At 39.2% G+C, this 26206-nt stretch overlaps 1 protein-coding gene across 1 annotated transcript in view; it reads right to left on the bottom strand.

Moving 5' to 3' along the window:
* Nucleotides 1–541: 541 nt before the first annotated feature.
* Nucleotides 542–26206, bottom strand: part of LOC126236515 (esterase FE4-like) — a 67078-nt gene continuing 41413 nt past the window's right edge. Inside the window, exons 7-9 of the mRNA XM_049945881.1 lie at nt 21014–21167; nt 5155–5287; nt 542–1758 (exon numbers count right to left, since the gene is read on the bottom strand). Coding sequence (XP_049801838.1) covers nt 1599–1758; nt 5155–5287; nt 21014–21167 — 447 coding nt within the window. The 3' untranslated portion in view covers nt 542–1598. The remainder of the gene's footprint in view (nt 1759–5154; nt 5288–21013; nt 21168–26206) is intronic.

Genomic DNA, 26206 nt, shown 5'->3' with positions numbered 1-26206 from the left:
GATTCTTATTACAGGAGGTCAAAGATGGGAGGAAAATATTTTAAAAATCCTGCATTAAATGTTGTATGATATAACAGGGTAGCCGGCGAACGTGAGTTATAGAACATATCATACAGTAAATACTTCAGGGAACACTGTGGGTACTTGCTGAGACAGCCAAAAACAGTTATGTGTGATTATTGTACTGAATGTTAAACATACATCAGTGGAACGAGACAGCGCATATAAAGTTCAGTATTTTTTTATGAAAAAAATTAGAAAATTACGATATTTAATCAAAAATTCAGTATCAAACAAGTAAGGATGATTGTAACCTACTTGTGTCAAATTAGATTATACTCAAAACCTCCCATTCCATGTCTAAATGTAACTGCTTAGTTCTACAAAACGTTGCTGTTCCGTTACACTCTCATCGTGCACATTGTCATAACGATGGTAGCACTTTTTTCTTTCGCTTTTTAAAGTTTGAACACAAACAAAATCCAAACAAAAATTCTTTTATGCTTAATTTTATTATATCTGAATTTGGAGAAATGTCACATACAAATAAAATAATTTTATTCTCAGATTCACGGGAGGGGGGCGGGGTGCGGAGAACAAAAGTAGTGTAATGTTAAAGTTCTGTGCTTCGCTGTCAAAACTTTCAAAACTTTTGAAAGTAGACGTGGAACACATTTTCCTTGTAACAAGACATTCTTACAGTCTGTGTGACAGAAATTTTGATAAATATGGCAAGCTATTAAAACAAGTAGAGAATATACACATAGTGAAGGGGTACGAGAACATTATGAAAGAAAGCAGAAAACTACCACAATCGTTGCATACATCTATGCCTGCGTCCTTAATAAAAGACTGGGCGTTAGCGGTCAGTCCAATGTTTTTAAGAATGCCTGCCTGCTAAGGGATACAAGTTTCGTATTCAGAAATCTGCTTCAATGAAAGGTTTCAGTGTCTCAAATACACAGATATCAGATTGAGTGATGTAGGAAAACCAGGAGTAACAGAACAAAAAAGAGATGAAGTACTGCACATCATTATATATTTGAAATCTGAAAATGAGAAGTGGTATTAGAAAGTATTAGTTCCGTCCAGTTAGGTTGAAATTCCTGATGATGAATATGTGGATAAATATAAGTATCAAATTGGTGAAACTTGAAAATTTGAAGAGTAATTATTTGTAAATATAATCGTTACCTTTAAGCTGCAATATACCGCAACCCAACCGACTTTTCACAATAAACCAGATGTAAAAACAGACCTCGCATACATTCATTGCAACAAAAGCGTATGCTAGGTAATTCTGTTTTGATGCATACCTACAATTGCAGAATACCTTGAAGACTTTTTTTGAAATTATTTATATCGTCATCAGAAAGTAATGAGAATAATATTTTACCTTATTTTACTATTTATTGATGAGCTTTTTCAGATAATGAGTTGACACTTTTGTTTCTTCAGAAAACGTAAATCTACGTCCGCTGTTATTGTATGCAACTCCTCAATTACAAAGTGAGCTTGGGATGATTTCAGTTATAGCTGTCAGTAGAAATTTCGTATTAATGTTGCCAGTAAGTGGTGGTCAAGTACAGAGTGCAAATTTATTTGTAGATACTCTCCAAAAAATCCATTCTGCTCTTGAACGGACTCTGCTTGACGGTGAGGCCACTGTTGGCGATGTGCAAGTAGTTGGGAGCGCCCTCGGTAAACGCTGGCCACGTGGCGACCAGCTCTTCGTCTGTGGAGGTCGGTGTTGGGTTCCTGCAGACACACGACGCAAAACTGTACGTCTCACAGTTCTTGATATGCTCGCAGATGATATGAGTGGCATTGTTACAGAACATTCACTTAAGTGAAGAAGAGGTGTGTAGCGTCGGACTATAGGTTAAACAGAACAGTACAGTGGAAGTGGTCGGATGGCAGGCGGACGTAGGATACAAAAGATAAGACGAGATACAAGAGGCAAAACACACGTTAACTGCACAGAATGGTAGACCAAATTCGAACTGCCGTCTAAGTATTAAATTTCGTAAGGAAAAAACCTTGTACTAGGCCAGTACCCTTTGGACTGAAGCAGACTGAAGCAATCTCCCAAAAAGATATCAGGCCTTGAATCCTCAATAACGTGGATAAGCTTACAAACACGATAAAATGCAATTGATCTGATGACTAGACAGCACAAGAAATTTACAGAAATCTTATATAATTTGCAAGAAAAAATTAGCTACATCACAAATTTGCATCACCAAAACTTGCATTGCTGCGCAGCATGGTACACGTAAAATTCCATAACTTGAAACAAGGAAAGCTTACAGTTCCAGCAGTGAGCCCAAGAGTAAATAGCAGATCAGATATACCTAACGGAACAACCGACCAGTAACGTAACTGAAGTTTAAACTTAGCAGTCCACGTGAGCAATACTAGAACACACCAAGCTTTCCATCAAATTCCAATACAAATAAATGCATGAACTGAAAACAAATCCCTCACATGCAAACTTAAAAAATATCTCATTACACATAGCTGGAGCCAAAGCAGGTGAATGCAATCATTTAAAATACAATCTCAGGCCAGCTCTCAGCCACGCTGGCAATACAAATGCGGGAAGGAAAAAATTACAATGGCTTGGATCGAGAGGTCGGAACAATAATAGCTTCCCTTCCAGGAGGACGGCTTCATTCCCCGCAAATACAGTTTCAGTGGACAAAAGGAAGGCTCCAAAAATCAATTGAGCCCGTAGGTCAACATGTAAGCAGCGGGATAGTGACGACTGCAAAATGCTGCCAGCCCCCACAGACCGCAAAGCTATAACCAGAGTGGAGCACGGCCAACTACCCACGCTTCCCCGTACACGATCTTCCCACGGCCAATGCAATCGCCTCACTGCCGCTGCACCAACTTTCCCTCACTTAGCTTACCCCCCCCCCCCCCTGCCGGTATCCTGGAGAGCTACCTAGCCACACGGCAGGGCAGCGAACCAACGATACGCAAGCAACGATGGAACGATTCGAAAGGAGCCGCCGTGGCCTATCATTGTGCTACAAACTTTTCGGTCTAAAAGTTGCAATCATCGTAACCATACATACCTCTTACTCACGCGCTACTGATATAAGAAGAATAAAGTTAACACAATTAGCCACCTGAACACTATTTTACAGATTTTAATTCACTGTAAGTAGAACTATGGTATGAGTATAAAATCTGAAACAAAAGAAACCCAGTGTTAAGATCCTGCCCCTGAATTGTGCCAGCGGTAGGTAGTCTAACGTACTGAAGCAGGACAAGAAAATGAGCGAATGTTGATCGTTGGCAGTTCGTTATCATAGCCGTCACATTAAATTCGGTCAGTGCCTTAACATTTATTGTTCACGTCATTTCGGTGCTGATGTATAAATGTTTCTTGAAATTGTGATGGTGTAACTGAGCTCCGTCTTTTTAAGGAAAATTTAAAGAGAACACAAAATTTAAGTGCAAAAATTTATAGGGAAAGTAATATTCATAAATAAAAACATGTAATGCCATAACTAAAATATTATAAAAGACAGAGATTTCTACGATAAAGGAAAGCTGAAAAACAATGATAATTGCTTCATCTGGTATCAATGAAGTACACTGAAATTCATGGTTTTTGCGAGCTAGTCATGACTTGAGCACCTGAAATTATCTACACGTCTAACTTTCTCAGTAAATATTGCCTTATGGATTCCTAAATATACACTGCACGATATACCATGCACACACAGTCACTGTACACCGAATACTTCTTAAGTACAAATGTGTTATCAACACGCGTTGCTCTTTGTGCAATACGGAAGTATTCTGAGAATCAGAAATCAAAAAGTATCAGCTATGAGCATCAAGCAAAAGCAATTTACAACTGCCCTCGCATTCCTTCCAAAAGTCAGCGTGTTATTCGTCTGTAACTGTTACCTTGAAACACATTCTTAAACTCAGTGATAGAAGGGAGAATTCAGCACATCATTTGATTTTAATTATCTCCTTCCTAAGTTATCAGTCTGTGGGCTTGTATGGCGCCCATCTTCCGTGTTTTTGTAATACCTGCTAATACTTTAGTATATACGCAACCACCGCACAAAAAAATCTCCTCTAGCCTAATTTGTTTGCTTTAGTCGCTGTCAGCACATATAATCTTTCCCTTCTACAGTCACATAAAGCGGCTAGTAACTTCCCTGGTTTCTGGATCAAATGAAGTGCTTGAACCTTTCAGCTAATATAAACCAGAATTCTGTAGAACATATGCCGACATTTAGAATATATTTGTGTAATAAATCCATTTATCAGGGAACGCTTATTTTCGATAGTATATGGACTACCATTTACATTTGTACATCTTACTTCATGTGAGATATAATTATGTACTCTAAATTTGTCATTCTTCCTTTATGCTGTATGGGTACTCCGTTCACTGTTTTCTTTGTCTGTGGGTTTTCCTATGACACTATTTTTTTTGTACCATTTCCATCAACTGAAGATCGAACATTCCTCAACAACAGCACAAATTAGATCTCTCTGGTCGCGTTTCCACCGGATTTCCATAACAAAAGGGCCGCGCGGCAGAAGTTTCTAGATACTTCTTCCTCAGCTACGCATTGCTAATACACCTTAGTTGGCTTACTTTTTCCAGTTCCTCAAGTGTACTATTGTACAGTTCCAAGGTTAATGGATATAATAAAAAAAACTCAAGCACATCTTCTTTTCTGCAACAACGCAGCCCTATTACGAAACATTATATTAATTTGAAATTTATGGAGGAACTGGTTCATCTATATCTCTCTATTCTTTTCAGACATAATTCCGATATTTACTGAAACTAAAATAAACAGTTCCTTGTCTTGAAAATTTTAGCGTTTTATAAATTTTATGTATTTATTTTATTTCAAATTTCCACTTCAAAATGCAGGTTCCATGAAAAGAAAAGTAATAAATTTTTGGCACTCTTAGAAATATCGAAAACGAATACTCAGGAGCCTATTATTATGTAAACTAGATATAGAAAAATTCGATCGTAAATATAAATGTTGCAAGAGGCTGTATTATACCTTTGTAGACCTATTTTAATTTCATAAAAGCTTCATTCAAACTGACACTTTATAAAATTTGTATCGTCTTAAAGTACCAAATGTATTGATAACGTACCCAGTTTTAGCAAAATTTGTCCAGAGTCGCGTCATTCTGTTAATTGTCTTCGCTTCCACGGATCCAGCTTCAACATCTATGGGCCGCTTCGATGATCTGAACAAGTACATCAGTTCGTCTCCGTGACAAGCACCTGCAGAGAACATCACAGGGAATGTAATGGAAATTGCACAAAATAATATTCAGAACATAAGGTAGAAGAAGCGACAACCTTCAGCAGGACATTAATGAAACATTATCGTGTGAAAACCGAACCAGTAATCAATAAATACACAGTCATTTCCCAATACCGATATTAATCAGAATTAGAACTATGATCATCATTGTCTGCCTGTCATTGTAGTGACGTATGAAATGTATCTCTCAGTAACTGCTAAAGGGTAGCTAAAAATAAAGCAAATACATGGACAGACAGGAAAATAAGTAGGGATCAACATTTCCTGATGTGAACATGATTTCTTAAGAGCTATAGTAATGTAAGTAAAAATGTAAATTGGTAAGAGTAATAATAATATAAAGAGAAATGATACCATCGGTACATCAAAAGGACAGCGATTCCACGATTATTTTGAGTAAATGTAAGAATTAATTTGCAAAAGTAGCAAATGAAAAGAACCGGTTTCCATTCTGAAACATAGTCATTAACGATGACGGACTGCGAAACGATAAAATCAACCAGTGAATGTGACCATAAATAACTGTAATCAGTAGTAACGAAATGTTCCGGTTTCTCACGTGTAGCACTAGGTATCTATGCTGGGACGGCTTTTCTGGTGTAGCAGTAGGTTTGTTTACGGGCCGCTGCGTAGAGTTATTCATATAATTGTCTGGACAATGTTAGTTAATTATATATCTTCAGTTTCATATGACACGATTTATGCAGCGCAAGCCTGGAAGCTTTCTAGGAGGCATGAATGTTTCTGTTCCATATGTCACTGATGTTTGGAGTGGCGTCACGTGGCAACGATAGGAAAAACATCATGATTTAATTAACATGTGTACAAAAAATATAGATATTCTATGAGAAAATATATATATATATGTATATGTGTGTGTGTGTGTGTGTGTGTGTGTGTATGTGATACTGGATATATCTTTGAATTCGTACCATATCACGTAGCAGAGGCTAATTGAATGCTTGATGTCCGAAGACCACAAATACAAGAAGATGAAGCAGAAAGAAACATGTCTGATGTCTACATGTAACAACACTCCTCCTCTAAGTTCTAATACCCACTGGATCATTGTTCAGAGTCATTACCAGAATTCTTTGTGGAATCTTCGTGGCAAACTTATTCGCCCTGCAACTGAAAGAATCGTGCATGCACCTATGTTTGACTGATGGGAAGCAGAAAGGTTGAAGTCTGAGTCATCTGGTGCGCAGTTGAAGAAACTTTCTTTGCGTAAACGAATCAAAGGCACATCCATTGCTGAAGTAGTTTCAGGGAAAATTATTTACGTTTGAATAAAATTTAAAAATCATGGATTTTGGATTCACGTGTGTTTTCACTGTGAAAGTGTTCCAAATAGTTGCTTCCGATACTTCGAAGTTACATAATTCACTGTCTGTTGTTCAAAAACGTGCAGTGAATTATTGGATCGAACTTCACTTGCAAATATGAGGGAAGTAGAAACAGACAGTCTTAAATAGTTGCCTTTTTTCGAAATGTGTCCCCCAACGACCTACAGAAGTCTTTCGAAATTATCTCTAGCCATACGCTAGGAGTTTCTGAACGCCGTGCCATACTTTAATTTTATGATGTCAAGAAGATCGTGCCGAAGTCCGTTTCCTCCTTCAACAACCTCTTAAATTCACGAATCCAACCAATGAGCAACGCTGCTACTTTTCGGTTGCGCCCAAACACATAATGCGTAAATACGTTAAGTCGCGCCCACACAGACCGCGCTGCACCCTACACGTTCCTTTTGTTTTTGGTATATTAAAGAAGCAGAGCGTTCGCGCGCACTCAGTTTAGTCGTGGCTACCTCGCGCTGCACATAGCCGTGGATCCACTCCACTAAATGGCAATGGCCTCGTTTTCACAGCAGCGACTGACAAATTCAAAATAGTTCAGGCATTTTGCTTGATGTCTTTGTAAATTATATATTAAGCCTTCCTCACAAACCCGTCTACCTATTAGTTTAAATTATATCAAAATACCTACAGGAGTTCCTGAAATTAACCAGTACACACGGAAAGAAGCGAACAGGGAACTTGAATTTATATATGTGGATGAGAAGATGTTTGCTTACTAAAAACAACTGTAAGAAAAATCAAATAAACACCATAAAACAGATGATCATGAGGAGCGAGAAGAAAACTAAAAATGAGGTAACTACTATAGTATGAAGGATGCAATTCCTTTTCTCAGCTTGCATTAAGTGTAGGAGAAGGTAAACTGATGATGCAGTTGCTGAAATAGTAGGTGCCTTATACTGACAGGAATATTCTGTCCCTAATGTGAAGAAATAAAGTGTGTGTGATGCGTGTCGCAGTTGTTGGCTGCACAACAGATATGAAGAAAGGCGTTCTAAATTCGTGTTCGTAAGTGCTGAAGAACAATCAACAGGATCTGGCGTCCTTATGTAATTACAGAAGAAACATGGCTCCTCCATTAAGTCTCGGAGAGAAGATTCCAACTGAAACAATGAACTGGCCAAGGCAGACGTGAACAATAATAATCCGTTTGATCAGAAGTAAAATCGATTTTGACTATTCTTGTGGATCCTCAGTTGATCATCGTGGATGACTATTTCGGAATAGACCAGTACTGAGTTTTCATGCTACATTATTGGACCATTTGTACTCTAAACTGAATCCTACACCCGGACATCCTATGTGCCGGCCTTTACGATCAAAAATGAGCACGAGTACACCTACAAAACAGTTCAGTATTCATACTTAACTCGGCGAGAAATGTTACGTAGAGTGAAGCGGTTATCTATGTTATCAAGTAGAATTATGGAGAGTCGGAAAAAAAGATAAATTAAAGGACTAAACGCCCTGGGTCTTGTTAAAATTATGTTCAAATTCTGGTTTTTCTGCTTGAAAAGAAATGTATTTACTACAAGCTGCAAAAGACCCATTTCACTTGTTCTTTGTTTTCATGTGTCTTCAGTAAACATCCCAGATCGTTCTGAGAAATCGTACAAATCATAAAAATGCTATTATTTTACGTTCAAAAATACTCTTCAATGCTTTCAAGTACTCTAAAATCCACTTAAATGTTCAGCAATACGACAATTTGGCACAAAATACTCTGTTAATCACTTATTCTTTTATTTACGAAACACTGAGGACACTACAATACCTTAGAGAAAATTCCAAAACATTCATTAATATTCGAGAACGTTTCAGGGAACTATGGAACATCTCGAATTTTTCCCTCGAAATATGCATAGATGCAAAAGAGACAGAAGATGTTCTGGTGACCACCACAACGTTGTACCTATCACTTCAAACATACCCATACTCGCAACCGTAGTGGATAACACCACACCGACACTACAGCGTAGAACAGAAGAACCAGGAATAAGAAACCTTTGCATTCTCTTCAATTTTATTTCAGTCGTAATCAACTTCCTCTGTTATAGCACTTGCTTATGAAATACATTATTTAGTAAGTTGCTATTTTAATTGTTTCGGTTTTCCACTCTACAGAAAGTAGTTTATAACTGGCCGTGAAATAAGCATTATTCATTTAAATTAGTAACACATCTTAACGTTTGCCCTTGAGCTTTATGTATAATGATACTAAATGGTAATCTTACTGGAACTTGTATACTTTTGAATATAAGCTGAAATTCGGCAGAACTCCAAAAATAAATACCATTGTTTAATCACTGTATTATGGTCATACTTGTTCGAGTACATGCTGTTGCTGAATCAAAATTTCTTAAAAAAATAAACGGTGATCCAGGTTTTAATCCTAAACCATGTAAAGGCATTTCTGACGCAACAAATTCAAAAATTCGGAGGGAAAATCAATACTTTCATTTTCCTCAGCCACTGAATAGACTGATTCATATATTCTTCCCTCGTGGAGTATCTTGTTTTGAATTTATAAGTGTATATCGTCAAATACTTCATTTCGTACTGCTCATTCCGCTCTTTTAGATAACCAATTTGAATTTCTTTGATTCTCAACAATGTTTGGATAAAAATCTATTATTTTAACGGGACTGCTGGCAACGATCGATAAATTTTTTTGCAGGTTAAATTTGGCCGGTTATACTTGTAAGAGGTTTTCGGTAAAATTTCTAGTTTCTCTATGATCTGAATTTTAGTTCTTAACTGTACTTTCTTTACTAGAGGAAAAAGAAATAATTGCTTCAGAACATAATGATTTGATGTGACGCCGCTGATTTTGTAGTGAATGAAAGCGTTGGCAGAAAACCTCCAGAAAATACAACTAATGCACCTCCAATTAATTCTGAATTGCCTCGGAGATCTTGTAATGTTTTATGTTCTGCTTTGAATTACTTTTTGTGCATTATTTTTATTCATCCCAAATGATTACGTTATGCTGTTTTAAAAGATGTCCTCTTCCAGATGCGTTTAGTTCATAACAGACTGGGAAACCTTCTTCTGCAACATTTAATGTCAGTTTACTAGCAGAATGAATAGTTCGCTTTCTTCGTATTAACGTCGCTTCACCTCCAGTAGATACCAGTGCTGATGCAATCTCTTTTTTGTCATGTATTTCAGTCAATATTAAACTTATCAAAAATGTTTTTCTGGTACCTCCTGGTGACTCCTGATTACATCAAAAATACCTCTGCCCACATGAACTGTGATGAATCCTCCTTTTGACTTTCTATTGACAATGGTTTGTTTTGAACGACCAGTTGACATAATTTACCAAAATTACAATTTATCACTTTCAATATTTCAGTATACAGTTTATCGATTCCATCTTTTCATGGTGGTTGCATTCTGAGTTCAATTAAAGTCTGATGGTTTATTGCAACACATTTGTCTCCCAGACGATTAAGCACTTCATTGACTCCAGAATGAGATTTTCACTCTGCAGCGGAGTGTGCGCTGATATGAAACTTCCTGGCAGATTAAAACTGTGTGCCCGACCGAGACTCGAACTCGGGACCTTTGCCTTTCGCGGGCAAGTGCTCTACCAACTGAGCTACCGAAGCACGACTCACGCCCGGTACTCACAGCTTTACTTCTGCCAGTACCTCGTCTCCTACCTTCCAAACTCTGCGAACCTGCAGGAGAGCTTCTGTAAAGTTTGGAAGGTAGGAGACGAGGTACTGGCAGAAGTAAAGCTGTGAGTATCGGGCGTGAGTCGTGCTTCGGTAGCTCAGTTGGTAGAGCACTTGCCCGCGAAAGGCAAAGGTCCCGAGTTCGAGTCTCGGTCGGGCACACAGTTTTAATCTGCCAGGAAGTTTCACTTCATTGACTGTCTCTTCACTGAACCCATAATTTAATACTGGACGAACTTGTCGTATCTGATGAAATACACCATCATTCATATTTTCTTTGAATTTCTCCAGTAATCTATTTGTTTCCGATGGGTACACGTTGCCAATATTGCTACTAGCTGATATCTTACTTGTTCTGCAGTTACTGTCAGTGCAACTTCTCTAAGTGCCAACATAAAATGGCTATTATACTCCAATATTCTAAACGCTGGCAAATTTCTCTGAACGTTTCACATACATATCCACCGACTTCTTCTACAACCTGTGAAACAAGTTTTACCACAATTTTATATAGTAGCTTTGCACTGGGACAGATCATCATTTTCGAGAAATTTAGACAGGGAACATGGACAGACGAAGGGCGTGGGGTAGGGGCATACATACACTCTGATTTACTACTTACCGTGCTACGGACGTCCAACAGTATTGAAGACAAACAAGTGGAATATACGTATGTTCATAGAGTTCAAATCCATTAACAGAAAGTATTTTATGTGTGTCCTCCACAAACCTATTAAAGTAGGTGGGCTATCCTGTTTAAAAACTACTCATTCCAATCTCGAACCGATATATGTCCATGCAATTATAGCTGATGACTACCCTAAATTTTCTATATAACAATCTTCCCAGTGAGAAATTGACGCCGATACTTTCTTTTTAAAACGTGTCGGTACTTCAGCTTGCTCTCACTCGTCATACGAACAGGTGTGACATTCTCAGAGACATATTTTCAACGAAATCCCCAAACAGAGTAATTTATACCTCGCTAATGTCTCCACGTGGCATACTGTATCAAGTACTCGCTAGAATTTCACAGAAAGAAACTACAACTGTCTTTACATACCGAGACTTCCAACACATTAATTTATCTGAAATGAAACTGAAGTGCAACAAATAATTTGAGTGTAGTCTTTTAATCCCTTCTCGAGCATAAACGAAAAGCTTCATAGATTTGCCAACAAAGTTCCACAACCATAAGACTGATATGTTACCCTAAAGACCGAAAAAGTGAGAAGGGAACCTCTACCCTGACTAGTCGAAATTCTAAAACCGCTCATAAATCCCAGAGATGCGGCATATCGTGCTTACAAACTGCGCCCAAGCCTGAGAATCATATTGCTTACAAGCGAAAATTGAACAGAGTCCCTCAAGCTGTATTGCAAAACTCAGGCATTCCCATACATACAACAGAAATACACCAGCTGTGCTGCGAAAAGACCTGCGTGGTTTTGGTATAGGTAAAGTAAAAACTGTAGTTGTTCCAATTGTCCCAGCTGAAGAACTGAACCGGTACTTCACAGTACCCACAACTACAACTGAGCTACAAATGAAGTAGAGTTTAAGTGATTAACTCATTTGAGTAAACGTTAGCAGCCATGAAAAATTTTATCTAAAACATGTTATTTGTAATACCGTCAAAAAATCCATCATGCGTATGAGATCGTCATCTACAGGACACGATGGCATCACAGTCCAAATGATGAAACTTATTATTGACTCACTACTGCTCCCTATAAAAGGTATCTTCAATCACTCCCATCCATAAGTGATTTCTCTGAGGCTTGGAAACGGGACTAGTTATTCCACTACCTAAAGGGGACGTTGCCACCGCACCTTCTGATTACCGAGCTTTTTGAATTATTTCTGCACTATCTGAGGCCTCAGAACATATAGTCAAAGGTCAGCTGTCAAATTGCCTAGCCATAAAAAACTAAATAGACAAACAGCAATCAGGCTTCTGTAAGCACAGCAACACAGTTTCTGCTTGAATTAAGGTAACAGATGACGTGAAGTTTGCCATGGATGCACAAGAGGCGACAATCATGTGCTTCTTAGACCTCTTCTTTGACTTCAGCAAAGCCTTTGACACTATAGGTTTCGACGATTTACTTGCCAGACGAAATTTCTCGCCAAATGCAGTACAACGGTTTTGTTCATACCTGACGTCTACCCAACAAAGCACCATGTCCAGCACCATGAAGTCACAGTGGAGGCAGGTAGTATTAGAGGTCCCCAGGGTTCGGTATTAGGCCCTATACTATTTTCATTATATGTCAATGATCTGTCCTATTGCGGATACCACACGTGCGCTGATGACATCCAGTAGTAACTAAGTGGAAAGTCAATGAGCCTAAACAAAATAATGGGATCTCGGTACCAACCCATTTGCACTATCAAAATGGGCACAGGATATAGGGTTAAAACCCAGACCACCCGATACCCAAGCGGTACTATTTGGTCATGCTAGGCACATTAGGCCGAATTATTTGGAATCCTTGCCATCTTTAACCCTAAATGGGGCAAATATAAACTTCTCTCCTTTAGCAAAGAGTCTAGAAATAATAACAGATGAAAATGTAAATTGGATTGAGTACGTAACTAAAATGTGCAAGAGTGCATCAGCAGCTTTCCAGGCCCTACAAAAATATAAAAAGCGGTTCCCACTTGACCCAAAAAAGAAACTTGTACAAATATTTATACTTCCAGTTACTGATTACAAAGATGTTATCCTGCAACACCTTTCTCAGGAAAGCTTACAGCACCTGGATCTAGTTATGAATGCCTGTATTAATTATATCTGTGGTACTCGACTCTCTGATCATATCTGACCATCAGAAACACAGCTATCCTGGCAGTGCACAGACAAGCGCAACGATTTCATACCCTCTGCCTTCTCTATTGTCTTATCACCGTACATTGTCGCTCATGTCTCTCCTCGACCTAACCATTCCGGTCTGAACAACCGAGTAGAAATACCTGTTCCCATCAGAGCAAAATCCTTTCTGTTCTGCTTAATTGTTGAGCAACTTTCTAGAAGTCCTCAGTCGCTGGAATAACCTCCCACACTACATTAGAATTACATATCTAGCATCAGCAGTCAGTTTATGACATAATTACTAACTGAAAAATAATGACTACCATTGTCCCTGTAGCTCTTTCCAACAAGACCTTCCTCATTTCCCAGCATTCTTAGCTGGTGCAGTCTCCTTAAATTTTTTTCCTTTAGAAAACGCGACATCAGAAAACATCAATTTCGTACACCTATTATTTTTTGATTCTCCATTAATATTATTGCTGTCGCTATTATTGCCATTATTATTATTATTATTATCATTGATAGTGGCAGCAGCAAAGTTAGTACAAGTGCTGACTGTGTTAAATTCATTATTTCATTCTCATTACTACTTACTCACCTTCTCACTATAGACATTGAAAGCACTTTACTATTTGTCACATTAAAATCGTTATTTCTTAGGCAACTATGATGGAAAAGAGTTGCTGTATGCGTCAAACCCTCGTCCAATGTAAGAGAGGACATGATGGTGATAAACACGTGAAGTTAAATAAATTAATAGACTTCTTGATCAACCAGTGTAGGCCTACACAGGACATCTATCTTGGCGTGTTTATGTCTCTTTTAAACACGATATTGGGTAGCTGAATGAGGAGTGCCTTCATTAACACATACTGAATTCATTTTTAATCTTCGGCATGGATCATGAATCATATTTTTCACTACTATACTGAACAATTCTGGATCCTCTTTCGGAATCAGAAATTTAGATGTAACTACTTAATTAATTTGATGTTGATGGATGTATTCATGTAACAAAATTAATTTTTTTTACTAACGTTTCCTGGTTTCTGCCATTTGATTGTGTACATCCAGCATCTAGTGATTCCTAAAAAATTATACTTTTTAATGGCAGTCATGATTCTCATTTGTTTCTGTCCAAAACTAGAGGTATTATGTCGTGATGGTCTACTGCAGACCGTTCATAAATTATATTTATTTGACATCGAGCCATATTGAATTGCAAGTGAATGTTACGAATAGATCTGAGTGACTATCTCTCCTTAGGTAGATCATGGCACCTTTTGTGTATTGGCGCATTCAATCCATCAGTTTTCCAAAGTCGTCCATATCGCCATCATTCATGATTTTATGTCTCGGATGACTGGTCTTGAGCATATAATGTCTTTTGGTTATGACTTATCAATACCATTCGTTTGCCTCTGATTTTGCTTAGAGGTAGAACCTAAACTATTGAAATACATGACTGGAATCGGTAATATATTTTTATCCCTTGTTATCTCTAATCTGTACATGATATAGATCAATTTTTTTCGAAGTTACTTCCCTATTATTTCCTGCGTCTGTATGGGTTCATATGTATAAAATTTAAATGGTAACTGTATTCTTCTCTTAGAAAAATAAGCAGTTACTGTCACGTAAGGACGATGAAATCTCCCTCTTCTTCGCTGAGTCATTATACCATTAAGTGTGTATTTGTCTTCACAATAACAACGGCAATTTCGTCGGTTTGAGGTACACTAATTCGACGTTCGTACTGTGCAACTGGTCTTTTGTCGGCTCCTATCACAAATTTATACTCTTTTGATATTGTCTGATTCAGTGCCCTGTGCTGTTTTTAATAAGTGAGCCTATTGATTGTACTTATGTAAAATTCTCTGCATTTCCTCAACTATTTGCTATCTCAGTACTCTTATATTTGCCTAACGTTGATCTACTTCCGTTTGTTCAACACCAATAAAATATACTTCAAAAAATGTATAAGGTTCGTTTGGAAATGGTAACAATGACCTTGTTCTTGTAATTTAATCAAAAAAACAAGATTGAACTGAAACCTCAGAGCTCATGAAAGTAGCACCAGATGATATCATCTGGAAGCAAGGAGTGTGCACTCTTGTATTTTGTAGAAAATATTATGATTCCAAAGCTTCTCCAGTCATGTAAGGAAATAATTTTCGTGGAGACACTTAAAATGGTGCTAATCCAATTCCCCAATCACGTATCAAATTCTTGGTGTTCCTCTACTGAATATCTTGGCATCACTGACCTGATAGATTCTGTTTCTTTCTTCTCTTCTTTTACGTTTCGACATTCTGTTAAATGTTAATATTACATATCACATTAAAATTCCACCAATAAACTGTCCACTGGCCTAAAAAATTTCGATTTACTTTAGTTTATTTCAGTTTCCCTCACTATCACTTCTCCTTGTACCACTCCATCGAGTTTCAAAAGTATACTGAACCTCTCCATCGCCTGTGGAGAACAATACAGCTCATGCTCGGCGTCTTAGAGTGCTACCAGCCTATCTACTAGCTGTTCAGAAACTTAAGCAGCTGTGTCACTAATGTACCACTGCTTCCTAGTGTAATGGCCTGGGACAGTGACCCACCTTCAGGAAGCTTCTGCAATTTGAGCCTCTAACAAGAGGCAGCTGCCAGACATCGGTCACCCACCCTGTTCAAAATATTTCTCTGGAATCTAGAAACTTAGGCCCTAAGCATTGGGTTGCAGCATTTAAAGCCTCCAGTTCACCTCGACACTAAGATCGATCAGTTGGGTAACGCTGCTCCACGACCTTTGTTGTGGACACACAGTTGTCACTGTCGTTAACGCCGCAACTGGGCTCGAAACCAGCAATCCGTGCCTGAATTCCCAGGCCCTGGCAGCCAACGCTCTGCCCCCATCTCTATGGGGCCGCTGACTCTTGTTCTGAATGGATGGCCAGCCAGCTCTGGGCTGCAAAGCCACCAGCTGCCCGTTGCGTTCCCCAGACATCAGCCGGAGTTTGAATCTGGAAGATGCTATGACTAGTCGCAAATTTAGAAGACACTGTTGGTTGCCTTGTGCCTGCAGGAGAGATGTTTCCAGCACTCTGGACACCATGGCTGACTCAGCACTTGGCGTGCCAGCATTTGTGGGCTGTTTGATTCGTCTATCTTGCCTGCAGCTGTGAGTGGAAATATTGAGTCGATATTAAAACACCGAGTGACTGTTCAGTTTTAATGGATTCATAAAGAACTGTTTCTGCTCACCGTTTGTTTGTCTGCCACTTCCCACAATGACACATCCGTCCCCCAAGCCATCAAAAGAATTCACGTTACGCACCTAGGAACCGAGTCCATCCTGACGCACACATCACCACGGCTCCTGCCAACCTGCAGCGGTTATTCTCGCCATCAACCCATACACAGCTATGTCAGAAATGGGGCGCTTTTGGTCTCTTGTATTAACTCCAGCAAGGAATCGTTATGTATTAGTTATAATTGATTATTTCTTACCTTTTTCGCCATGGTCCCTATACAAAACCAACAGGTAGTAGCGGTGGCACTGGGTAAGCTTGATCAATGGATATTGAATTTCGAAATGCTGGAGACAACAGATCAAGACACTATTTATGTTACTGGAGCAATTAAGTCGACTTTTACACATAAAGAAATTATTAACTAGCAAATGACACAAACAAACAATAGAACTGAAAGACTACACTAAACAATAGCAACAATGTAAAATTATTATACAAAATGTAGACAGAACGACTGGAATGCTCTGCTACCATATTTCGTGCCTCAGTTACTGGCAGTTTCTTCCAAAGGGGAAAGGGAAGTGGTTGGAGAAAAGGCGAGAGACAAGGGCAGGCAAGTGAAGCATTATGTACTCACTTCTTTCGACGTATCCAATTGCCTTCAGACCACGAGATGGCTTTGCGACCTAATTTTTGTTTTTTTCTTATTAGTGTACTAAGGATATGTGTATTTATATGTTATGGATATGTCTGGGCTTGTGTTGGTTTCATGGAAGAGACTCACGAGTGAGCGTAAAGGAGACAGTCTTGGTTTGGCAATAGCTTACAGGAACTTTCGTGTGAAATTTTCATTTGCAATGTTTGTGGAATCTTTGTGTGTCTCATTTACTTTGGAAGTGTAATGTCGCTGTTACATGGTGCTGTGCGCTTGTTTTTCTTTAACTATGTGGTTTGTGTAGATGTAGTCGTATAGCCTTGCACCAGCTGGCAGTATATAAGAGTAGGTGCTAGTATGTACACAATTTGGCGTTTAGTTTTAATTTTAATGTTTACTACTTCAATTTAGTCAATAAATATAATGGAGGATTAAGGAAATAATATTCTCCATCACCGAATTACTGCGTTGTCGAACTGGTTAAGTCACTGTCTGATCCACAAAATACGTACGCACAGTCTCTGAGTCTTGCTAGTAGACTGTTGTGCTCTGAGAAGCCGCCGATCGAGTGCCATGGTGAGGTCACTGCATGTGAATCCTAATTCTTTCAAATGATATGGTCGCAATGGCTATTTTCTGTACCAAAACCGGCGGATGTCATTTGCAACCGCTATAAAGAAGACAGTGCACAAGCGAATTGTACTTCAGGGGCAAAAGTTGTTCATAATCGATACACGACGCGATATTTCAGAATCTTATTTCCAGTTACCCTCCGCCATCACGGGAACTACAATCGGAAGCACAACGTATTAATCTACCTGCCAGGCGTATTCTTCTAGATCCTAACTAAGGGAAACCTGACTTACTTAAATGACATGCCAGACCTCACCCCTCTCTGGATCAGTTGATAGGCACACAAAATTGTCGTGTAGTGATGGAACATCTGCTCGGCCACGTGAAAGGAACATCGAACCGTACATCAGCACCGACTCATTGCTATAGAAACTTTCGCAGAATTCACATAATTTTCATAGTCGGTAATATGCTAGAAAATGGGTTTAAAATCCGAAACATAGATTGTGTAGCAACCATAGTAAAATTTGTGAGGCAAGGCGAAAAACAGTGTTTGTTCAATTAATTCTTATAATAAGTGCTGTGTACTGCCACCTGAGATGTAGATCTGCCCAAAACCTATCCTTACCTTCCTTCACCTTGTGGGTTCATAGTAGTAGCGTTGGCACCAGGGAGAAAGTAAGCCAGTAAGTGAAGGAAAGTAGCGAAAGAGAAAGAATAGAGTAAGGACCTAGAAATTTCGTGTTTCAACATCACAAGAGTCAGATATTGTATATAATGGAATATAAAAAGGGGAGAAGAATACGCCAAGGGGAAAAGTTATGCAGTAAGTATTCTGAATTGATGCAGTAGACTATAGAGTGTAGAGGAAAAAACAGATCTATATCTGTGCAGCTAGACTCTTAAATGACCATCTGGTGAACCACATTAATCTAAGGAGGGGCGAAATGCAATGGCATATAACTCCGCCACAGTCCATAGCTGTAACGAGGCCACAAGACAGCCAGCAGCCGCAGATGGAGACCTGTCGATGCAACAATCTTTCGCTCTTGGGCCACTTTCACATCGCCCTCTTTCCAAGTGATGACACTCGGAACTAGAACACTGGCCCAGTTTGAGATGCTTTGACAAGACCCTAAAGCATGACCACTTTTGGTCGGGGCAGGTCAATGTATTTAAGGATCCGAGGACAACCTCTTCATCATGAAATAGTTATGCAGTAATATGACTATTAATAAGAGTGCTGCAATATGACTTCCAGCCTGTGACGGCCAGTGTCACCCTTATGATTCAGCCACCACCGCCATCTTCAGGATGAGAACCACCAACGGCCTGAGCTCCTGGAAACCAGCTGGTCCATTGTGCCAGATGGTATGAGACTTAGAGATCTCACTATTAGCACTGTTACTCCTCAGCATAGCAGGTCCCGGTTTAACATCCAGGGCAGTCCTTTTAGGGTGAACTGGTCTGTCTCTCACCACCATCTGTCACTCCAATGCCCCAGCATCCTGACATAGCCCTTCACAAAGCAAGAATAGCAGAAACCTGTAAGCTTCAGTCGTCGAAGAACGCCTACCAATGTAGGCGAGTCTGTGCCACAGTGCTCAAGTCAAAGTACCATCGCCTACTGCCTACTGTCTGTCTGCTGCGACTCTACATTTGTTCACGATTGTTCATGAGGGGTTTTATATGTCTACACCATTTTCACCTCCACCAACCTCCAGCAGGGGGCCATTTACCCATATCTTTCTATCAACACCTATTACTTGCGTATATTCTTTTGTTCTGAAAAGTGACCCGATCACAATAGGGTAATAGAACGTTTGAATACGTTCTTGGGGTAGTTCATGGAACATTGTAGAACACTGTCAAACATTCTTGAAAATTATAGCTCTGGAAAATTCTACATAATTGTAGAACTGTCTCTAAGATTCTATAACATTCTCGAATATACTACAACGTTCTCGAATATGTGATTGCAGGCTATTTCGACGTATTTCACCATGAAATCTTTCCGGGTTATCCGCCCAGTGGCGTTGTCGTCTAGTTGCAATGTTTCAATGGATATCGTATCCATTATCTTCGCCTGAAGTTGATGACTACGGAATCCACTGAAACGTTGCGACAAGACGACGACGCCACTCGTCTGATAACCCGATAAGATTTCATAACATTCTCCAATATTCTCAAACTTTCTAGAATAAACATTTTGGCCAGTCTTCGCCAGCTCGGCCCTCGATTCCTAAGTGCTCCAGCGAATTTCTGTAAGAAGTTTATTGGTATAATGCCCTCTTTTTACACCCCATATCTTCGAATAAGTTCCATGCAGGTCAAGACCAGTCATCTTCATGAAAGAGGATGGAGGGCTACCATAGCAAATATCATTCCCGGTGTTGGAAGTGTGAGTTGCAGAGTTACAGTGGGATGCATGGACAAACCAAGCATACATTTTTATATGGAGTGTTTTAGGGGTATTGGTACAGGCATTGTGCCCACTTCAGGGGTTAACTGTTTTTTTCTCTGCGTCTGTCTTCCAGCAAGTACATAACATAGTTTAGTACCTGATGTTTTTTGAACGGTCGTAACTCGTCACTAAATGGGCTGTGCTTGTCAGTACATACTTTTCGCTTTTAGTTCACTCCTGTACACTTCGATAGCTGATCTGCTGCCCAGGAGAAAATAAACATTAGTGGCTTTCTTATGCCACATGTACTTGGACGTGCTTACGAACCCAAAAACATATTGCCCATAGTAACTATAATTGTCAATTTGCAAATGAAGTAAAATACTGATGTAACATTGTTTTTTACACTGTCCTCAGTTACCAAGAGAAATGTTAGCACTTAAAATCCTAATGTCTTTTGTATTGGTGTATGTAACAACCTACATATCTTACATTATGAGATGCCGAGTAAAGTTTTAAAATGAGAAACTTTCCTATCTTAGGAGGTCTAGCGTCTTTAATTAGCAGTCAAAACCCCCTTAGCTTCGGGTTTGAAACCCACCACTGCTTAAATTTTGATTAATAGTAAGCATCTGTGGCCGAAGACTTCCGGCATAAGAAGTCGACCTCATTCTGCCAAATGCTTTGTCGAAGAGAGCGGAGGAGCGAACAGAGGTTTGAGGCAGTCTCTTGTCCTTGGAGTTGGAAACTGCCCCTAAAGACCCGAAGAATCAGCAATGATCAACAGCATGAGGATGCAGTAGGCAATGGAAACCACTGCATTCATAGTCTCAAATCCACAGACAGCAAACAACACATTTACTATAATAAATTTAGCATGTTCGTAATTTAATATGTTCGTAAATAGTAGATAACAACAGCTTCACTCCACTTAAAAATGTGTCTCACCTTTATACTGCTGCAAGCGCAATAGCGTCTTGTACACGTTCAGTCGTCCATCAACGTCGAACACGTACAGGAAAACGGGCTTTGCGCCTGGAGTTGTGGACAGTTTCTTCGCTGCTCTGAGCGTAGGGTATACGAACCAGAGGTCACCCTTCATCTAGATTAAAGAGTAATATTATTAAAAGCGTGAGCAGTAAACAACAATATTATTATACCTTTATAAAACACCAGAAGTCAGATCTCAATTTTTTTCGTTTTTGAACGAGACTACTTTTCATATAGAGGGATGACGAAACTTTCAGTTTATCATACAGAAGGACAGAATTAACCACTATCCGATACACCTCAAAACCACCGAAAATAAAGGAATATTAGCGTCGACAAATGGATTATTGGAGACGAAGCACAGGTACGGGTCAGGGAAGGATGTTATCCAAAGAAAAGACAAATCTAGGAGACTGTACAAGGATCTCAGTCGACGCCCTCCCAAATACGAGTGCAATGTCTATACCGCTGGCCACTACAGCTGTAACACAATGACAGTGGCGTGCAACAAAGGTCAAACTAACATGAAGTTTACTACTTGGATGTGTATGCAGATTATTAACGTTTCATTGTAGTCGTGCAAAACAGGTAGATATAACACTGTATACATGCTATTTCTAAAAAAAATATTTCCAATTTAAAAACTGCATTTGATATTTTGTTGTTTGTGAAAAATCAGTGTTAGATGTCGTGGGAAAAGCATAGAGTACATCTCCATTTCAGACATTATTTATGAATATCTAGTTTCTATATATTCGTTAACTTATTCTTCCAGTGACTCGGAGGACGATGCCGACCAGCCCTGAAAAATGAAAACAATTTACATGCTGGAAATTTTGTTTTATCAAAAGTATCGATGTGAAATTTATAAGAGAAATTGAGAATGAAGCCCAACAAGTTTAATTAAATATGTAGTCATTGAAAATGATGTGAATTAGCTCCAGATGTGCCGTAACAGAAAATAAAGATGTACAGAAATAGCTACATACCTGCTACAAGGGTATACTTTTTCAGCAGAATTTAAATGTGTGACTGAATATGTTTGTTGCATATATTCATACCAACAAAAATTGAAAAACAAAGATATGAAAGAAATAAACATTTCATTACCTAATCTACAAGTATAATAGCCATCAAAAATATGTAATAAACTTACTCTGTATTAAAATGAAACACCTGTAGGTGATTAGATGACAACACGGTAAAGAAATAAAAATAAAACATTTAAAATCATAAGGCCTCCTTCATTAACTCTACTGTAACTTATAAATAATAAACAAAATACGTTCATCATAAATATTAGTAATAATATTGGCGTAATTAAAGAAGGTATCATCCTATATAACACACATTGCAACAGGCATATAATAAAATGTCACAAAATATTCAGTGCGGGATATACAAAATGAAATCGCACATTAAAGATAGCTGTCAAAGGTGGGGTCCATTGTGATAAGTGGTACGTAGGGTACAGTAAACTCTTGCATAAATACCTTAGGAAGTTAATCCAGTGTCTTCATGGCGCTTGTTTCTATCGATACACTACACTTAAGAGACGCTGTTTTTTTTATTTATTTACTTAACTGCATTATAAAGACGCACATACGCATAGATTATGCACTAATAAAATTTTGGGATACCATGTTTCTCTTTTTTCTTTTTTTATTACCTTTTTTAATTCAGGGACCCAAATGCATATTAAGTATATCATATGCGATGAGTTTTGACGTGTCATGTTGCTCCTCTTATGTGGCAATATGATACTGCACAAGGCTTGTAGAAGGTGGTGATAAATGTTTCCTGTTAAATGATAACTGATATGCACTTTTTTATTAAACAAATTTTAAGACGATATTCACGTTGAACGAAAATAAAATGGGAATGTGTGGCTGACAACATGCAGTGAATTAGTTGTAGACAGTGCACTATTGTTCAAATATAAGCAGCGTCTCTCCTAGTAGCTGCGGCAGTTTGTACAACTGCCAAAGAGCAGGCACTCGCAGACAGGCAGACCTGCTCTGGTCCTGCTGATGGTTGGATGGTTGGTTTAAAAAGGGGGGTGGAGGGGACCAAACTGCGAGGTCATTGAGCCTCTGCTGATGGCAACATGACTATGTGTAGGTATTTACCTGATGGTAGCGCCCCTGTGTGTAATGGCGGCTGGTACTATTGCCATACACGTGTAGCACTACGTGACAAAGCAGATGAATGGTGGATACTATGATCTGTATGACGAATACATCTCTCACGTATAGACCAAATACGTTCACGAAGTGTTGACAGCAGGGAAACGACAAATTTCTTCTGTAGTGATTTAGCTGTTTCTATTGGAACCACACCGATGAGGTCATTGTCGATGACGTATAATCAGCGACCAAACAGCTTCTCACCACACTGTTAATCGCGTCCATAAACAAGGAGAAAAACACATCAGTATCTTACAAAATATAGTTTTCGATCTCTGAACACCTGTGCAACACATGACGACTCCATGAAACAAAAATGCTTATACACTGGCTCATTGGCACTGACGAGTTATTAACCTACCAGGGTACTCGACCAGCCTGTTACATGCTTTTGAGAGGTGATGGAGGGCCATACCGAGTTACCTACGGTTCAATAGCAGCCAGCACAGCTCACAGTTAGATTAAATCGCTGCAGCAGTATGCCAGGGACAGATAGGAACTATCGTTTATTCGTCTGGGTAGGAGCGGCGGCCGCCAGAATGGACGCTCAGTCGACCAATAGGCTTAACTTCATTCGCTGTTAATTCCTTGCCATGCAATCACTGCATACCTACCACGCGAGTTTACTTTTCTGTATAATAGGATAGCGTCATGACCTGGTTGATATCCTACTCATTTCTGGATCTTTCCAACCAATATTGACGATTGTTAATGTAAACTCCGAGATATTATTTGAAATAAGATTGTGAATAATAAATGTCAAATCCCTGTAAACTTCAACGTTGTTTAGGAAATACGTTCTGCACGTTGTATTTAGTGACTTTGCTTTCATAGCTAATAATTACCATGTGCACTGTGCATAACTTCACTAATTAGCACTGGACCCTGAGGTATGATCTGCTATTGAGGTTAGACCGATAATATCAGATAGTAGAACCCAATAAAAGGGATAGGTCTTGCAATTTAGACAATGGTTTTTTTGTTGTTGTTACACCATGATTCGCTTTCGGTCTCTTCCAAACGTTGTTGGTAGATCACGATGTTTTCCACGTGATGAAAGCCAACATGTTTTTCACCATTAAGCATTTTCACTTCAATTTAATTTGGATTGACTACCTTTTTAATCCTAAATGGTCCGAAGACGCGATGCAAAAATTTCTTAATTTCATCCTGTGTCTTTGAAGATTTGAAAGTCGATCATATTTCCACATAAACTTCGCCTTTCATTACAATGGTTTTATATGCGATAGTGATTTAATTTTCTGGTTAGAACCTCGTTCTCCATTGTCTTCCAAAATATTGTTGTGGCTTTTGCCATCCAAAAATATGCATGTGGCAGACCAGTACTTGTGTCTGATTAACTTCATTACTCCTTCAAAATCAGTTCTTATGTTTCTTTCAGCTGTATGCTCGGAAAAGTTTTCTTAATTGTTACATGATATGATCAGCAGGATTAGACATTGGACGATAGGTAGAAGTAGCAATGTCAAGGATATTCTTTTCTTCCTCAAATGAGTTCCAAGCACTACTGTCAAATTGCAGGCTGTTATCTGACAAAACACTCTGTAGGTGAGTTGTATTTAGCAAATAATCATCCTTAGGTTTCTTTTATTATGATCTTACATTTAGCTTCTTTCAGCATGAAGTATCGAAAGAATTTAGAAAATAATTCCACTGCTACTAAGATTTATGAGAAATTTTCAGGAGAGAAAGGAAGCAGTCCAAAAAATCCAAAGCAAAGAGTTGCCCTATTGCTTGCTGGAGAATATTATTCCTTAATCCATTATGTTACATTGCTGACACTTTATTACGATGACATAAATAACTTTCTTTTGTTGCACATCACTATAGATGAGGTATGTTTTCAAAGGTCATCATTTCTTGAAATTATTGTAAACATTTCTTGAACCAAATTTTGCAAACCTGGTTTGTACACATTTAATCACGTCATAAATACACGCATCAAAAAAAGTTTTGCATCAACTCGGTTCCGAGTGTTTCGGAACCCGCACAGAAAACTGGAATAGAGATCAATATAAACATCATTTCTGCCCTCTTTATTGCTCATGAAAGCGATGCATTGCACCATACAGCGAAACCTTCAGATGTGGTGGTCCAGATTTCTGTACACACTGGTACCTATAATACCCAGTAGCACATTATCTTGCATTGATGGATGCCTGTATTCGTTGTGGCATAATATCCACAGGTTCATCAAGGCACTGTAAGTCCAGATTGTCCCACTCCTCAACAGCGATTCCTCGTAGATCCCTCAGATTGGTTGGTAGGTCACGTCGTCCATAAACAGCCCTTTACAATCTATCCCCGGCATGTTGGATAGAGTTCATGTCTGGAGACTATGCTGGCCATTCTAGTCGAGCGATGTCGTTATTCTGAAGGACTTCATTCAGAAGATGTGAGCAATGGGGGCGCGAATTGTCGTCCATGAAGACGAATGCCTCGCCAATATGCTGCCGATATGGTTGCATTATCGGTCGGAGGATGGCACCGTACAGCCTTCACGGCGCCTTCCATGACCACCAGGGGCGCATGTCGGCCCTACAAAATGCCGCCCCAAACCAACAGGGAATCTCCACCTTTCTGCACTCGCTGGACAGTGTGTCTAAGGCGTTCAGCCTGACCGGGTTGCCTCCAAACATGTCTCCGAGGATTGTCTGATTGACACTCATCGGTGAAGAGAACGTGATGCCATTCCTGAGCGGTCCATTCCGCATGTTGTTGGGCCCATCTGTACCGCGCTGCATGATGTCGTGGTTGCAAATATGGACCTCTCCTTGGACGTTGGGAGTGAAGTTTCGCATCATGCAGCCTATTGCGCACAGTTTGAGTCGTAGCACGACGTCCTGTGACTGCACGAAAATCATTATTCAAAGTGGTGACGTTGCTGTCAGGGTTCCTCCAAGCCATAATCCATAGGTAGCGGTCGTCCACTATAGTAGTAGCC

Source organism: Schistocerca nitens, chromosome 2 (assembly GCF_023898315.1).
Source record: "Schistocerca nitens isolate TAMUIC-IGC-003100 chromosome 2, iqSchNite1.1, whole genome shotgun sequence".
Lineage (NCBI taxonomy): Eukaryota > Metazoa > Arthropoda > Insecta > Orthoptera > Acrididae > Schistocerca > Schistocerca nitens.
Note: the sequence above shows the minus strand (reverse complement) of the source record. Positions and strands in the feature narration are given on the sequence as shown.